Below are 16,002 nucleotides of genomic sequence, written 5' to 3'. Positions count from 1 at the left end.
GTCAAATTTTTGTAGAAAAAGTTGTGTCTGCTCAGTTGTGCTCCTTCCTCTCTATGAAGAATTGCACAGAAACTGCACTTGTTAAAATTACAAATTACTTGCTTCTTGCATCAGACCAAGGGTGCATCTCATTGCAGGTTTTACATGGTCTTAGTGCTGCATTCAACACCATAGATCATGACATACTCATAGATTGATTACAAAACACGTATTCAAGGATAGGCTCTAAGCTCCAACCAGTCCAATTGCTACCACTTTGTTTATTTAAATGGGGAGTCATCTCATTTATCACCAGTCAAATTTTGGAGTTCCACAAGGATCTGTCCTAGGCCCTGTGCTATTTTCAATATACATGTTGCAATTTGGTAATATTATTAGAAAATACGGGATTAGTTTCCACTGTTATGCCAATGATTCCTCAACTATATATCTTGAGACAAGACCAGATTAAACTTATAAATTAAGCTAACAGTGTGTGTTAAAAATGTAAAAAGTTTGGATGACCAATAATTTTCTTCTATTAAATTCGGTGATATTACTTATTGGACCAAAAAACAATACACAGAATCTCGTAGACTCTTACTTCCTCTAAAGTCAAAAATCTGGGTGTTATATCAGACAGCAACTTTTCTTTTGAAAAACATATTTCTCCATGTGACAAAATCAACATTAACAATAAACAAGCTACAGGTAGTCCAAAATTCAGCAGCTAGAGTCCTTACCAGGTCAAGAAAATATGATCATATTACCCCAATTTTGCAGTCTCTGCACTGGCTACCTATTAAGTTCCGTATCAGTTACAAAATATTATTACTCACTTATAAGGCCCTTAATGGTTTAGCTCCTGCGTACCTAACTAGTCCTCTACTATGCTACTATCCATCATGCTCCTTAAGGTCATACAATGCTGGACTTTTGGTAGTACCTGGGAAGGCAAAGTCCACTGAAGGAGGTAGAGTTTTTTCACATTTGGCTCCCAAACTCTGGAATAGCCTTCAGACACACTTCCTCTGTTTAAAAAACACTTGCTCTGTCTACATTAAAAAACATGTCTTTGGCCAAGCATTCAAATAAGGCATCTCATAAATTTGTACTGCAGTTTTATCTGATCAAATGCACATTATTATTGTTTGGCTTGGGTTAAACTAATTAATTTTACTTGGTTGGAACAGAAGCTATGCTAATTACATCTATATTTGTTTCTTTGTTTTGCCATAGGATTTACACAAGCTCCAGTCTAGATCCAGAACACCTGAGAAGAGATGATGCAACCCCTCAGAGGACCTCAATTCATGCTAACCCTGAAACAACAACTACCAAATTTTGCTGTTAATAGTGTTCTTCGTCTGTTTGATTATGTCTTTAATTGATTTTTCTATGCATTTCTGCCATATGCACATAAAGTGACTGTAACACATTAAAACTTCATAATCATCGGGAAGAAGGAGGCGGGAACTGGCGGACTTATTTTAAAATAAGATTTTAAAAATCAAAATAAACACAAAACAGCGCAGCAGCCCCTCACGGCCGACTGCAGTGCACAAACAAATCCAAAACAAAAACTAAAATCCAGGTATGGTCCTCTGTCGTCCTTCACTGTCGTCGCTCCTGTTTTATATCCTTCCATCTCCTCCCTGGGACTCAAGACCGGTGGGTCGAGCAGGTGTCACTCATTTCCAATCACTCCACCGGCCTCGCCCCATTCCCACGGCTGTCGGCCCCACCCCACTCGTCACACTGACAGTCACCACTGATAAACTACTACTAAATATTGTAGAAACGTAATTTCTGTAACGTTGCTTTGCAATGATTTGTATCGTAAAAAGCGCTATACAAATAAACTTGAATTTAACTGAATTGAATAGAGAAGGCATATAACATGTTGAGTTGTGTGCCATTTTGATGTGTTAACGCATAAAGTTTAGCGCTATACAAATAAACTTGAATTTAACTGAATTGAATAGAGAAGGCATATAACATGTTGAGTTGTGTGCCATTTTGATGTGTTAACGCATAAAGTTTAAAGATTTAGCACAACTACACCACCCTTGATCACAGGGGTCAGCCGTCAATCGTTGTGATGCACTGACAGCCAATCAGATTGAAGCAGCTGAGCAAGGAGCGGAAATTATGTCATAGCCAATCAGATTTTTTCATTAATTTATTTGGACCGGGGTTCTAATCCCACTCACGCAGGTCTAAACCATTATTTCACAGCTTTGTACCTTTTAATCAAACAAAATTCTAACATCTAACAATACATTAAAGCTGCAAAGTATTTTAAATTTATGTCTTGCCTTTTTGGATTACAAAACAAATGATTATGAATAAATGAGTAGTATCAAAATAAATACAGTAAAATAATAGCAGTATACATTACATGGTTATATTAAAAACATGAATGGTTATATTAAATGGCTTTTGAAATGTAAATAAAAGACAATTATATTTAACTCTTAATATTATATTATTCTCATATTCAACAGTAATATTCAAGTACTGAATGAAAATTGATTGATGGAATAATTTAAGTCACACTGAGTATAAATGATTGATTAAATGTTTCTAAAACATTTCTAAAAGCACTCGCGAAGCAATTTGTAATTTTCAGTTGTTTTTATTGAATGCTTTCAGCACTTTTTAAGATCAATACAAGGTAATAAAATAGAAAGAAAAATTTAATTCTGACAATATAGATATTACAATCTCACACTGAAAAATTTAAGTATACAGTATATAGTTAAAGAGCCACACAGATGGGAAATCAAAATGTACCTGTATAACAGTGTATGATGTAGCTGTCCATCAGTGTAAACAATGTGCAAAGTAATTAAACCAAAATGTACACAATTTATAAAGTTATTGGCTTCTAAAGTAAGGAGTCGACTCTGAATCACTGAAACGAGTCGTTATAGATTTCAAATCTTTTGCCCATCTCTATGTACGTCACTAGGAACACTTGCATAATAATCTCCGCCTACTGTGTTGGTAGAAACGAACTCTGCCAAAGAATGAAGATCAGAGGAACCAATGGCTAAAATTCATTTTTACCACAATACCAGAGCAGTACAACAAATCCCTTTTGTTCTGTTCACAACATTTCACTGATGACTGCTTTTCTAATCTCGGTGAGTTCGAAGAATTTTCAAAGCGTTTGGCCATAAAAGAGGGACAACCAATCAAAACTGACTGTCAGTTGACCAATCAGAACACAGTATGCTACCGAAAGGTGGGGTTTAAGGAAACTGAATCTTTTGAACAGCTTCGCGCAAACCGTTTGGGGATCTCTGAGAATTGAGGTAATTTTAAAATGATATTTTGACAAAATGACAATGTTTTTTAACCTTGCATGGATTTAAACCTGTTGTACAGGACTTATAAACAGTGATAGGAAGCTTTTTCATCTTTCATTTTCATCTTACTGGCTCTTTAAATATTACTAAGGGAATATAATTTATTTTTGTTGTTGTTGTTGTTGTTGTTGTTGTTGTTGTTATTGTAAAATGCAGACTCTATCCAGGGGGGTATTCCAAAAAGCAGGTTATGTGACATACCTGGGTATGTATAAGGGTAAGTTCGTGGATAACCTCAACGTTCGGTTCCAAAAACAGAGGTAACTTTCTGGGTATGTATGTAACCATAGCAACTGACTCTCTGAAGATAACCTGCTCGAGAGCAGGTTATGTTTCAGTGTAACTTCGTTTCAGAAGGTTGGTGAGCATGGCGTGCCCTTTTGACGAGGATCCTGTGGACGTTGAAGCACAAATTATACGAGGTTTTTTTCATCGGGAGAGGGTTATAAGACCGCGTATTGATGTGTTTGCTTACCCTAATGAATATTTAAAAGAGCGTTATCGTTTTTCAAAAGATTCATTAGTTTATTTAACACGTCTTTTAAAACCGCATATCGCAAATGTGACAAACCGCGGCTCTGCGCTTAGCACAGAAAACATTCTGTGCATAGCACTTAGGTTTTTTGCGTCTGGCCATTTTTTGTACAGTGTGGGCGATTCAGAGCATGTGGGAAAGGCAACTGTGTGTAGAGCCGTTCGTACAGTGTGTCTGGCACTTAAACAGTTGTTACCCACGTTTGTACAGTTCCCTGGCCATAAACCTCTGCTTGTTATTAAAGACGAATTCCACAGAGTGGCAGGTTTGTCCTTTGTAGTAAAATATATGACGCATATTTAATATTTAGTCATATTATTAATATCTATACATGTATTCCTTATGCACACACTTCATACTTCCAAAACTTTCTGTTTCAGGGTTTCCAAATGTAATTGGGTGCATTGATGGCACTCACATTCCTATTAAAGCTCCATCAATAAATGAGGGAGACTATGTTAATAGGAAATCTATTCATAGTATCAATGTGCAGGTAACAACTTAATTTTTTCCCCTTCTTAAAATCATCAAAGTCATTACTTTTTCCACTAACTATAGGTAATATGTGAGGCAACCCAAATCATCACCAATGTCGAGGCAAAATGGCCAGGATCTGTGCATGATGCCAGAATTTTCCGCGAGTCATCATTATGCCAGACATTTCAGCAGGGTATGATTTGCTTTATACAATTTTTGTTTTTTCGTTTTTACTATATTTGTGTTGTACACTTCAATCATTACAGGACAGTACAATGGTTACTTGCTGGGGGACAGAGGATACCCTTGTCTGCCCTATTTAATGACACCCTACCCTGAACCTGAGCCTGGACCACAGACACGGTTTAACCTGGCTCACAGCCGAACACGGGCCAAGGTGGAGATGACTATAGGGATCCTCAAATCTCGGTTTCAGTGTCTGCGTGGGCTCCGGGTTAGTCCAGAGAGGGCATGCGACATTATTGTGGCTTGTGTTGTGCTTCACAATATTGCCACTATAAGAGGAGAGAGCCACCCTCCTTGTATTGAGGAAGATGGCCCAGAGGAACACCGACAGATTTTAGAGGCCAACAGAGACGGAAGACTTTTGAGAGACAGGATTTGTCAAAATTACTTTTATTAGTTTTTTTTGCACTGGTCTGCCAGGCAGTTTATTTCTTCATTTCCTGAAAAACAATAAAAGTAAAATTCATTAAAATGTTTTTTTTTTATATATTGCTTTACACATACATACATACATACATACATACATACAGATAGATAGATAGATAGATAGATAGATAGAGACAGACAGACCACTTTTAACATGCAACAGATTAATATTCAGACAAGTTCTCACCTTAAAGCGATTCTCAAGTAATTCTATTTCAAGTGCTGCTTTTTTAATGAGGAGCCTTTTCTCTTCCATTTGAAGCTGTATAAGGTCCATCTCCATGTCACTTTTTCTTATTTGTTTTTGAAGATGGACCTTATACAGCTCCTTTGCTGGCAACTAAGGTGGAAAAATGTAATAAATGAGATTGTTTGGTCAGACAATAAAATTAAAATATGGACACATGGACACAAATTCTTACCCTGCTTAGATTGTGTGCTGAGGCTGAAGGACCCTCATCTGTGGGCAAATCCCTAGGTATGTACTATGAAAGGACAATGACAGTTTGTTACTCTAATGCAAAAAGGGGCCATACATCATAATGGTATGCATCATACCTCAGTGGATCTACCAGCATTGTCCACTTCTGTCACAGCAGATGTGGTCTCTTCATCGTCATCATCATCTTCATCCTACAAGACAAATATTCAAGTATACATTATTTGGCAAAAAAAAAAAAAAAAAAAAAAAAACCCTAAAAGTACCTGACAACAAATCACTTACAACTGTGACAGACTGTGTTCTTTCTGGAGAGTCCAATAATACAATCCGTCCATCAGTATCTATAAGAACACACAACCCGTTAAATTCTCAATATTATCAAAGAAAATAATACATCATATACAGTTAAATAAAATAAGCCTACATAAATTAATCTTGTTCAAAAAGCCTTTAAGTGACAGAGATAGTAATTTATCAGGATAAAAAATGAAAACAAATCATAGAGGTAAACTTACATTTCACCCTTTTTTCACCATCACTTGTGGTGCATAGTATGTGTGATGAACTGCCCCCTGGAATGCCAGCAACCACTGGTCGCCCTTTATTAAGGGACAGAGCCAGCTCCTCAGATGGGGTGAGGGGAGGTGGTGGTGGCCCCCCGCCAGTTAGACGGGCTTCAGTCTTTTTTCTGTTAGCTGCATGACAGAATGAATATACTAAATCCTGTTATAATAATAGTTCAGTAATTGTGTAATCAAATATTACCTTTTTGCACAATGTTTTTGTGTTTCATTTTGACTTGGCTTAAAGTTCTTGTGGCTCCAGAAGGATTACACCTTATTAAATAAGAAATATACATTATTATTTCAAGCTAAAGAAATAAAATGGCAGGAAAAGTAAATGCTTTCATAGTGATTTAACATATTCAAAAGTATGTATAAGTCATACTTCATTATTTTGCATTTCAATAAAACGGGAGCCAATACCAAATTTGTAATTTAATACACTCACGCATTTACTCTGTCCGTTATTTTTTGCCAAGCCAACTCTCTTGCTTTAGCCGATGCAGCTGTATTGCTTCTTTTTAATATTATTGGCTTAAACTCCTCATAAGCATGCATTAAAACTTCCAACTCCGCCTCTGTGAAATACGCGGCTCTCTTTTTTTCGCTTTGAGTTTCCATGGTGACTCGTGAAATCGGCGATCCATTGAAAATGTCTTTATACATGCACCGTGCACGCGCATTAACTCTGGGTAACCAGTCAGAGGTTGATTAAGCTAACTCTTCTCAGGTGTTTTGGAACCGACATACTCATGGTATGCCTGTTTGGGGTAAATCAACCCAGAGGTTATAGTTTATCAAATGGTAAGTTAACCAAGCTTTCTGGAATACCCCCCAGGTCTTCTCTTCCTCAATGCCCTGATGTTGGTAAATGGAAAAGACTTTAGCAGGGCACTGAACATATTTCAGGAAAGCCTGTGTGTATGTGAGGACTGTTTGGACCATGCTTCAGTTCCATTTCACAAAATCTGCACAAGTGACCAACTTGTTCAGCTTCAGGCCTTTTGTGATTTTGATGTCCTGTTTCTTTGTGTCCTCGAGCTCACTCTAAAGTGCTCCATTTCCATAAAGTCTTGGAATGGCATTCTGCGGTTTGTTAGTGTTATGAGTTAGAGTGTGGAGCAGGTGCTGCTGGGTTTACATCCACAGGCTTCAGTGTTACCATTGGCTTTCTGGCTGTTTTACTGCCTGCTTTAAAGACTCTTCTCTGGAGTTGTTTAATGATGTAGTGGTGTTCAGCAGTTCGGCAAGGTGCTTGACATACTGTGACATGTAGTTTTGTGGTCTGATGGAGTGTGCTGTTTGGATCCAGAGAGGAATTTTGGACCATTGCTTCATACTCCTGAAGATGTCCTTCTTCTCATGGTGTTTATTAAGCCAGTTGTCAGGTCCAGTACGGGTCGCAGACGAGGCCAGCACAGGCAGAGGTGACATACATGCAGTTCCTATACAGAGAGAAAAAATGATCAATTTCTGCATTCTGAACATTCAGAAGGAGGCATGGGACCCATGAGATGAGGACAGCGGGGACCAGTGGTGTCTGCAACAAGCTGAATATTTAATTTAACGTGTAAGGAAACAAGTTTATGCAGGTTTTATGAAGGTAAAGTTAAGACCTTTGTAATTGAGTCTTATATGTGAGCTGTTACATTTAGCGACTGCTCTTCTACCTCCCTTTTTTATTGTAATAGAAACTATGGAAACTTTCTCAAATCCAGACGTCTGACCGTGTGACGTCACACGGTGGCTTCTTACGTCATCACTTTACCCCTCTCACAATTGTTTGATTGACAGCAGTGCTTCAGCACAGACTGGACTTGTGTCTTTCCTCAGACCCGCCCTGTGTGAGCTGACATCGGTCTTAGATGCAGACGAGCATGACTCCTTAACCCCTCTTTCTCACCGCAAGTGTGAGCGGCACACGAGCAGCGCGTATTTTTTTTCGCCATCCATGTTAATCAATGAGTGCATTCAGACCGGGAGCAGGAGCCGCGCGTGAGCGTCAAGCAGGAGTGTCGCGTGAACAGCAGTGCAGCGGGGGTTTCGGCGTCTGGTCTTTTTTTGCTGTGCTGCTCATGCTCAATTAAAGTGAAAGCACACTTTTGATGGACAAAATAAATATGATTTAACACCAAACGTGTGCAAAATGCACAGAATAATGTCTAGTGTTTTAACAATTATAATTATGCCAGAAAAGAAAATTAAGTATAAAAAAATAGGTATTTACCCATTTCAACTTTTTTAATTAATCGGTTTGGGTGAAAGTATGGTGTATTATTATAAAAAACAATGTAGAAAGAATTATACCCATTGTTTGAAATGGTTATACTGTCTGCCGAACACGCTTTGCAGTGTGAATACTCGCGGATTAACTTACGTTTGGAGAAATGAAAGAAGTGCACCCTATTTTACAGGGTGTGGGCCACTTCTGGGCCAGAGGAAACTGTTTATGTATGCTTTCAGTGAATGCGCCAGTTTTGGGCCGGGGACCCAGCCAGAACTGGGCCAGAACCAGAGCAAGGATACGGCCCATAGGTGGGCCAGACAAATTTTGCTATCTGGGATGCGTTTATGTTTGCGCGAATCCTTCATGATCCAGCCTGAGTATAATGCATTTAAATGAATCATGGCAAATAGGCTTTCCTAATAAAGTGCTAATTAGCAAGTTTCACAATGAATGTGGTCAAAGTAAACAGTCTCTCAGAGAGCAGATCAGGAGAAAGGGGCGGAGTCAGCAGAGCTCATTAGCATTAAAGGAGAAACCCACAAACCAGCCTGTTTTGAAAAGAGCTGTTTTTGACAGGGTAAAGAAAAGGTGTCTTTTACACTAACATTGAGAAATTTTAAACAAACTATGGTACAGACTTTTCATTAAGACCCTAAATAACCATATCAACTTTGGCATTATATGACCCCTTTAACACAAAACAAAAAGTAATCGAGAAACATCTGACTGTATTTTGTGAACATTATACAGTATACCAGATATATACCAGAGACCATAGAGTCTAGTCGTTATTTACAGGAAATATAAAAGAGAGGGATAAGTAATAAGACATAAGAAATGGAACAGTGTTAACAGGACATGGAGAACTGAACATACTGGAATACAGTCGGAGTGAACAAGACAATACATTTGACATCATATGACTTATGTCTTATATTTAAGCATGTCCTTCACTTATGAAATAACTTACCGTTAATAAAATGAAAGATTTTTGATGAAATCACAGCACCGGACACAATGCACATTAAGAAAAAATGCTTTCAATGCAGGAGTTTATTGGAAGTTAATTTATATAACAGTAAATCAAAAGACCAGAAGCATATTCAATCGTTTGCTTACTCTGAGGAAAATAAAACCTTAGACATTCACATTTGTAATAAAGCGAAAAAAAAAGGAAGAAAAAAAAAAAAAAACAGATGTTTGCTCCTGAAAACACTTTGTTTTTAGGGCACATGTTTGATCTTCATGCTGATGTATTTCATACCGACAGCAAAATTATTCTTCCAGGTATACCAAACATTTCCAATGGCATAAATGGTGGGATCTTCACCCCACAAATACACACCATTGGGGTTTGTGTAGTGACAGCAATTGTACCAAAATGCCCCTAGGAACGTTTTGGCACAGTTTCTTGGATCGCTTTCTTGGTCCTTGTCAAAGGTGGAAAACTTCTGTCCATTATGGGTGAACAAAGAGTCACCTGCAAAGAGGATCATTTGTGATGTTAACATCTTATTTATAACTTATTTACAACATATTTAGGATTTATATTTAATTTTTTTGCTGACACTTCTGATTATTCAGAATGATGTATGGCTATACAGGGAACCCTCTCTACATTACTGTAATATTACATGTTAAAGGGGTCATATGACGTAGCTAAAAAAAAACATTATTTTGTGAATTTGGTGTAATGCAATGTGTTTATGCAGTTTAAGTGAGAGGAGACACTTTTTAAGTGTGCACACTTTCTCCGGGTGAGAGCAGCGTGTATCTGAGCAATGACGTCTGGTTATGTGACACAGCAAAGGAAATCTGCATGCTAACAGGGAGATTCGCCCTCGTGCATTATTTTAATGTGCTTTTGCCTTACAATAACTCTCACTGCTGACCGTTTACACATACTGTATACTCACTGCAAAACGGAGTACGTGTGAACCTGTACAATGTATAACAAATCTATTTCAACACCCTAGGCACTGCTACAATTACTGAGCTTTATGACCAATGCATGGCAAAAAAGAAAATAGTCCATGGACACGGGATTTATACGTTTTCGCCATAAGACTAGAAATTTTGTAACACCTTTACTATAGTGATTATTTTGACTTGTGTCTGTTCTAGAGTCGTTACAACTCTTTGATAAAGCTCTAATTAGTTTTCTTTTGGAAATAGGTTTCAAATTAATCCTGAATGCACTTATGCATTAAAATCCCATATCGCACAGCGCTAGTTCATTCAATAAATACAGTTAACAATCTAGAGTACTAAGTTATTAACCCAACAATAGCGGGGTCAGTAAATTTTTTTTCGCAGTGGGCCGCACAAACATATGTGTTTGGTTGTGTGGGCCGCGAGTTGAAAAAGGTTGGGAACCACTGCTGTTGATAGTTAGAGTCAAGGGTCAAGAGCCCAACTAAAAATGAGGCCAAACAAAACATTTTCAATACAATATAAACCTATAAAGCGGTGTTCACTTGCAGAATGCAAGCTTCTAGTAGCACAAAATGCAATGATCACAGTGACAACACCATTCTCATAATATGATACTCACAATGTGTGAGCTCATTGTGAATTCAAAATGTTGAGTAGGTTGAGATGAGGCAGTTCTAACATCGGTCACTGAGGAGGATTTCTATATCCTGTTTCTCAACACTATTACAGTGCTCTTACAAGGTGAGCTCATGGGTGCACATTTAGCTAACAGATTTTGGTTATAAGAACCTTCTCCAAACAAACAACTGACTTCCAGGCACAGCCTTCAATGAAATCATCTGAAATACAAAATATATAAAATCTTTTGTTATCTCAGCAGAGAATGTTTAAACAACTCCACAAACAGCATCACCAACTTCTCTCATTATTAACCACACTGACTTTATTTCTGTCAGACATCTACAAAACCGCTTATTGAGAATTAACAGACTTTTATGATGATGTTTTATTGTTTCATTTGACGCTACCATCAAGGTGATTCGTGTTTGCTATAGTTGGGATCTCGACCCTTGACTTTATAACATTATATTTTTGGAGGGTTGCTGTAACTGTGTTTGTAAAGCATATTTGTTATAGCAAGAAATACCAAAACGAGTGCAACCAGGTGATATCGGTTTGTTATTGATGATAACAAAATCTTCATCTGGATTTAGATGCAGTCTCTGTGAGGAGTTATTAATCTCTAGTTATTATTATAGTAGCTCTTTGATTATACAGTATAGGACCAACAGTGTAATCATTTATGAAGTATTTTAAAAGCATTATAATTCACAAGCATTTTTAACTGCGGTGTCATTTAAAAACAATGAGAGAAAAAAAAAAAACTATGTATGAATCTCAACAATGATGACAATAAAAAGCTTAATTCTGCAGTGCATGCTGGGTACCTAGTTTCTGTGCAGTGAGTGCACTTTGACCTCACATTAGTATGAGCACACATTGAGGACACTTTTAGCTCACTGTGACCTCACATTGTGACCTGTATGAAGAACTTTATGTCAATAATCAGTTAAATATATGAACTGAACCCACTAGTAAAAAAACAAACAAACAAAACATTCATATATATATATATATATATATATATATATATATATATATATATATATATATATATGGGCGTCTGATTAATTGTTGGTTTGGGCCATTAGAATCATCAACACCTTTCACCCCTGTAGCGACGGCCCTACATAAACTGCAAACACTATTTTCCATTAAGAAATCAATGCATTCTGGGTAATAATTGTTTTGAAGAAAGTAGCCTCCTGCAGTATTATCAGTGTTCAGATTTGACATTCAGAGACTGTTCCAAATCACACCCTTCTACACCCTCATTATATTCAATAAGTTTACTAATCTAGTTCACATAACTATATCACTGTATGAGAATCAAGAAAAGTGAAAAGAAAAACGAAACAATAACAGAAAAACAACAACAGATGACTGAAATTAAAAGAAGAATGATGAGCTAACACTCAATATAATACTTCTTCCAGGTGAAAACACACACAATATACAGACGTCTCTTAGATGTATTGTATTATTAGGGACAAGTTCATATACTGATTCATCCTTATTTACATGAAGTTTCAGTGAAATTACAAAACAAATTTGAAATTCTGTGAGCAAGAAATTTGTTCAAGTGTGACTTTATTAATGCATTTTCAAGAGTATAAATGAAAGTGTCCTACCTGCTCCTCCATTTTTGAATCCTGTAACTTGTAGTTTATACCCATCGGATTCAGGACCCACAGAGAAGAATGTGTACAGAGCAAAACCCTTCCTTCCTTTGAAGTCCTCCAGATCCACTCTCAGCATGTACTTTCTTTTGCGTGTCAGCTGGTACATGTTCTCCAGCCCTGTTCACACACACAGATGAAGAACATTTTCAACCAAACACTGGACTTGAACATCCACATAAACGCACACGAAGAACACATTCAACCAAACAAACACTGGACATGAACATCTACACAAACACACATGAAGAACATGTTCAAACAAACACTGGACATGAACATCTACACAAACACACATGAAGAACATGTTCAAACAAACACTGGACATGAACATCTACACAAACACACATGAAGAACATGTTCAAACAAACACTGGACATGAACATCTACACAAACACACATGAAGAACATGTTCAAACAAACACTGGACATGAACATCTACACAAACACACATGAAGAACATGTTCAAACAAACACTGGACATGAACATCTACACAAACACACATGAAGAACATGTTCAAACAAACACTGGACATGAACATCTACACAAACACACATGAAGAACACATTCAACCAAACAAACACTGGACATGAACATCCACTCAAATACACGTGAAGAACACCTAAATCCAAACACTGATCAATATAATGGTGACTTTAAAATTGTGAATTTCTCCTTTGGTGATTCTGCTCATTACTAGCAGGTGTCTTCAACAATGGTCAATCATCTCTCAATCAATTAATTATCGCATTAACTTTAACTCTGATTCAGTGTTAATTTACCATTCTTATTTTAACACCTTAACACTCTTGACTGTGGTCTCACATGTACTCCCAGGAGAGTTAATTTCACATTGGATTTACACAAGTCCAACAGAAAAACATTCTGGTAAATGTGCTATCCAACAAGAAGCACTTTAGAAAAGTTGAAATTACAGTTATCAGAACTCATGGGGTTTTAAAAGAGAATACAAATTGCTAACTAAATACAACCCTGAAAATTTTATATAATTTTGAAATGAATGTGCAAACCCACAACCTCATGCCTAAATGTAGACCATATCACTACTGACAGTATGCCTTCAGTCGTCTTTAATAATGATATTATGATATTAATGATATTGATATTGATAATGATATTATCATACTATTTATATTATCATAATCTGTTTTACATAGTGTCTTCATTTACTACATAACCAGGGTTGATTGTTCAGCAGCCGTATCACATATTGATTTAAATCACTAATTTCTGTTATTGGATGACCTAATCAATAAAAACGCAACATGGAAACATATAATCAACAGCTACATCGGAGAAAGAGGAAAGCCACCATCAGCTGAATTTCGGGGGCTGAGGGGGTTGCTCTGTCCAGTTTCTCTAATTTAATTCATTTGTTTATTTTAAACATTATGTGTACTACAACTTCAGAATTACATTCATACTGTATAGACTGAGATGTAAAGAACTTTGGACTGTCAACAGTGATAAGGTGTAGATAAAAGTGGTCCAGACCAACCTTACGAAGGTAAGATTTACAGGAGGTAGAATGTTTCGGGAAACACATTAACAATAAGGTACAGCTTAAGGTATAACGAAGTGGACTTAGTGTTTTGGGAAATGCAGCCTATATGTTTACTGGAAATGTGTACTTGTTGCAAAAAAAGCAAAAAGCAAAATGCAAACAAAATTTTAATAAGTATTTTCAAATTAATTATTTATATTAATTAAAATTCAAGCAAAATATATATATTTTCTCTTGTCCTGTCTTGACATCGAGCACATTTTATGTTAAATATAGTATACATTTTTATTTAGTTATTATATTAGTTATATATATATATATATATACAGTACAGACCAAAAGTTTGGAAACATTACTATTTTTAATGTTTTTGAAAGAAGTTTCTTCTGCTCATCAAGCCTGCATGTATTTGATCAAAAATACAGACAAAACAGTAATATTGTGAAATAATATTACTAATTAAAATAATAGTTTTCTATTTGAATATACTTTAAAAAAAAAAAATTTATTCCTGTGATGCAAAGCTGAATTTTCTGCATCATTACTCCAGTCTTCAGTGTCACATGTAACATCAGTCGATCACATGATCATTTAGAAATCATTCTAATATTCTCATTTATTATGAGTGTTGGAAACAGTTCTGCTGTCTAATATATATAAAAGTTTAAAAAGAACTGCATTTATTCAAAATAAAAATAATATATTTGCTTTACTATCACTTTTTAACAATTTAACACATCCTTGCTGAATAAAAGTATTGATTTTATTTAAAAGAAAGAAAGAAAGAAAGATGAGAAAAATTAGAAAAATTACTGACCCCAAATTACTGACCAGTAGTGTATATTGTTATTACAAAATATTTATATTTTAAAAACATAGCTTCTTCTTTATTTTCTATTTATTTATTTATTTTTATTCTTTTTATTCATCAAAGTATCCTAAAAAAGTATCACATGTTCTGAAAAAATATTAAGCAGCAGAACTGTTTTCCAACTTTGATAATGAATCATCATATTAGAATGATTTCTAAAGGATCATGTGATAATGATCCTAAAAATTCAGCTTTGCATCACAGAAATAAATGATAATTTAAAGTATAATAAATGTGAAAACAATTATTTTAAATTGTAATAATATATCACAATATTATTTTTTTTTTCTGTATTTTTGATCAAATAAATGCAGGCTTGATGAGCAGAAGAAACTTCTTTCAAAAACATAAAAAAATAGTATTGTTTCCAAACTTTGGTCTGTACTTTATATATATACTCCATTAACCCAAAACCAAAAAGACATTACCCAGCCAGTATTCACTCTCCACATTCCCAAATCCTCTCTTGTACTGATTCCATGGCCGGTAGAAATTCACACTGCCATCCATTCTCCTCTGAATCACCTGGGGTGGGTTTATATAGAATAAATTATTTATAATATATGTTATGATGTGTGTTGATCTAAATGATCTAAAGTCACATTCGTACCGTCCATCCTCCGTTTTCTTCATCTTTCCCACCTGAAATCATCTGACAGTAAACCCAGACAGGAATGTCCCCTGCTGGATAGATGGAGTAAATCCCACTGACTTTCTCTCCTGACTTATAGATGTCAGAGCAGTCAACCGGATAGAATTCATCAGAAACAGACTCAGTAAACCCCATGAAAACAGAGAGCAGAGCCGCGACAAACACTGCCATCTACAAAGAGACACGACTGATCATCAGTCATATGAAAAAAAAAAAAAAAAAAAAATATATATATATATATATATATATATATATATATATATATATATATATATATATATATATATATATATATATATTTTTTATTATATCGAAGCCCCCCATCCCACCCACCCCCCGGATTCTTGGCACAAATCAAGTTATAATGTCCTGTCAGTTTATTTATTTGTTTATTTATTTACAATCTGTTGTTTTTACACAATGGCCTAAAGGTTATCAGTAAGAGCATC

The 16,002-nt window shown here is 35.9% G+C and overlaps 1 protein-coding gene and 1 long non-coding RNA gene across 2 annotated transcripts; one reads left to right on the top strand and one right to left on the bottom strand.

Annotated features, from left to right (window-relative positions):
- Window positions 1-3,519: 3,519 nt before the first annotated feature.
- Window positions 3,520-5,083, top strand: LOC128030901 (uncharacterized). The gene is made up of 2 exons (XR_008187989.1): window positions 3,520-4,558; window positions 4,632-5,083. It is a non-coding gene; the product is annotated as an uncharacterized LOC128030901 (long non-coding RNA).
- A 4,286-nt stretch (window positions 5,084-9,369) lies between these two features.
- On the bottom strand, window positions 9,370-15,692 carry LOC128030900 (microfibril-associated glycoprotein 4-like). The gene is made up of 4 exons (XM_052618981.1): window positions 15,512-15,692; window positions 15,330-15,426; window positions 12,457-12,624; window positions 9,370-9,749 (listed from the first exon to the last, which is right to left on the bottom strand). The coding sequence occupies exons 1-4, from the start codon at window positions 15,686-15,688 to the stop codon at window positions 9,493-9,495; spliced, it is 699 nt and encodes a 232-aa protein (XP_052474941.1). The 5' UTR covers window positions 15,689-15,692; the 3' UTR covers window positions 9,370-9,492.
- Window positions 15,693-16,002: the final 310 nt, after the last annotated feature.

This window comes from Carassius gibelio, chromosome A16, assembly GCF_023724105.1.
Source record: "Carassius gibelio isolate Cgi1373 ecotype wild population from Czech Republic chromosome A16, carGib1.2-hapl.c, whole genome shotgun sequence".
Lineage (NCBI taxonomy): Eukaryota > Metazoa > Chordata > Actinopteri > Cypriniformes > Cyprinidae > Carassius > Carassius gibelio.
The sequence above is the reverse complement of the archived record's forward strand: the minus strand, read 5'-3'. Positions and strand labels throughout refer to the sequence as shown.

What these genes read in the sequence shown, in the direction of transcription:
- LOC128030900 (XM_052618981.1), bottom strand. Translation starts at nt 15,688, where the DNA reads ATGGGGTTTACTGAGTCTGTTTCTGATGAATTCTATCCGGTTGACTGC. An exon ending in AAGAAAACGGAGGATGGACG is followed by an intron (nt 15,427 to 15,511) that starts GTACGAATGTGA and finishes AACCCACCCCAG; the next exon opens with GTGATTCAGAGGAGAATGGA. An exon ending in GGAGAGTGAATACTGGCTGG is followed by an intron (nt 12,625 to 15,329) that starts GTAATGTCTTTT and finishes GTGTGTGAACAG; the next exon opens with GGCTGGAGAACATGTACCAG.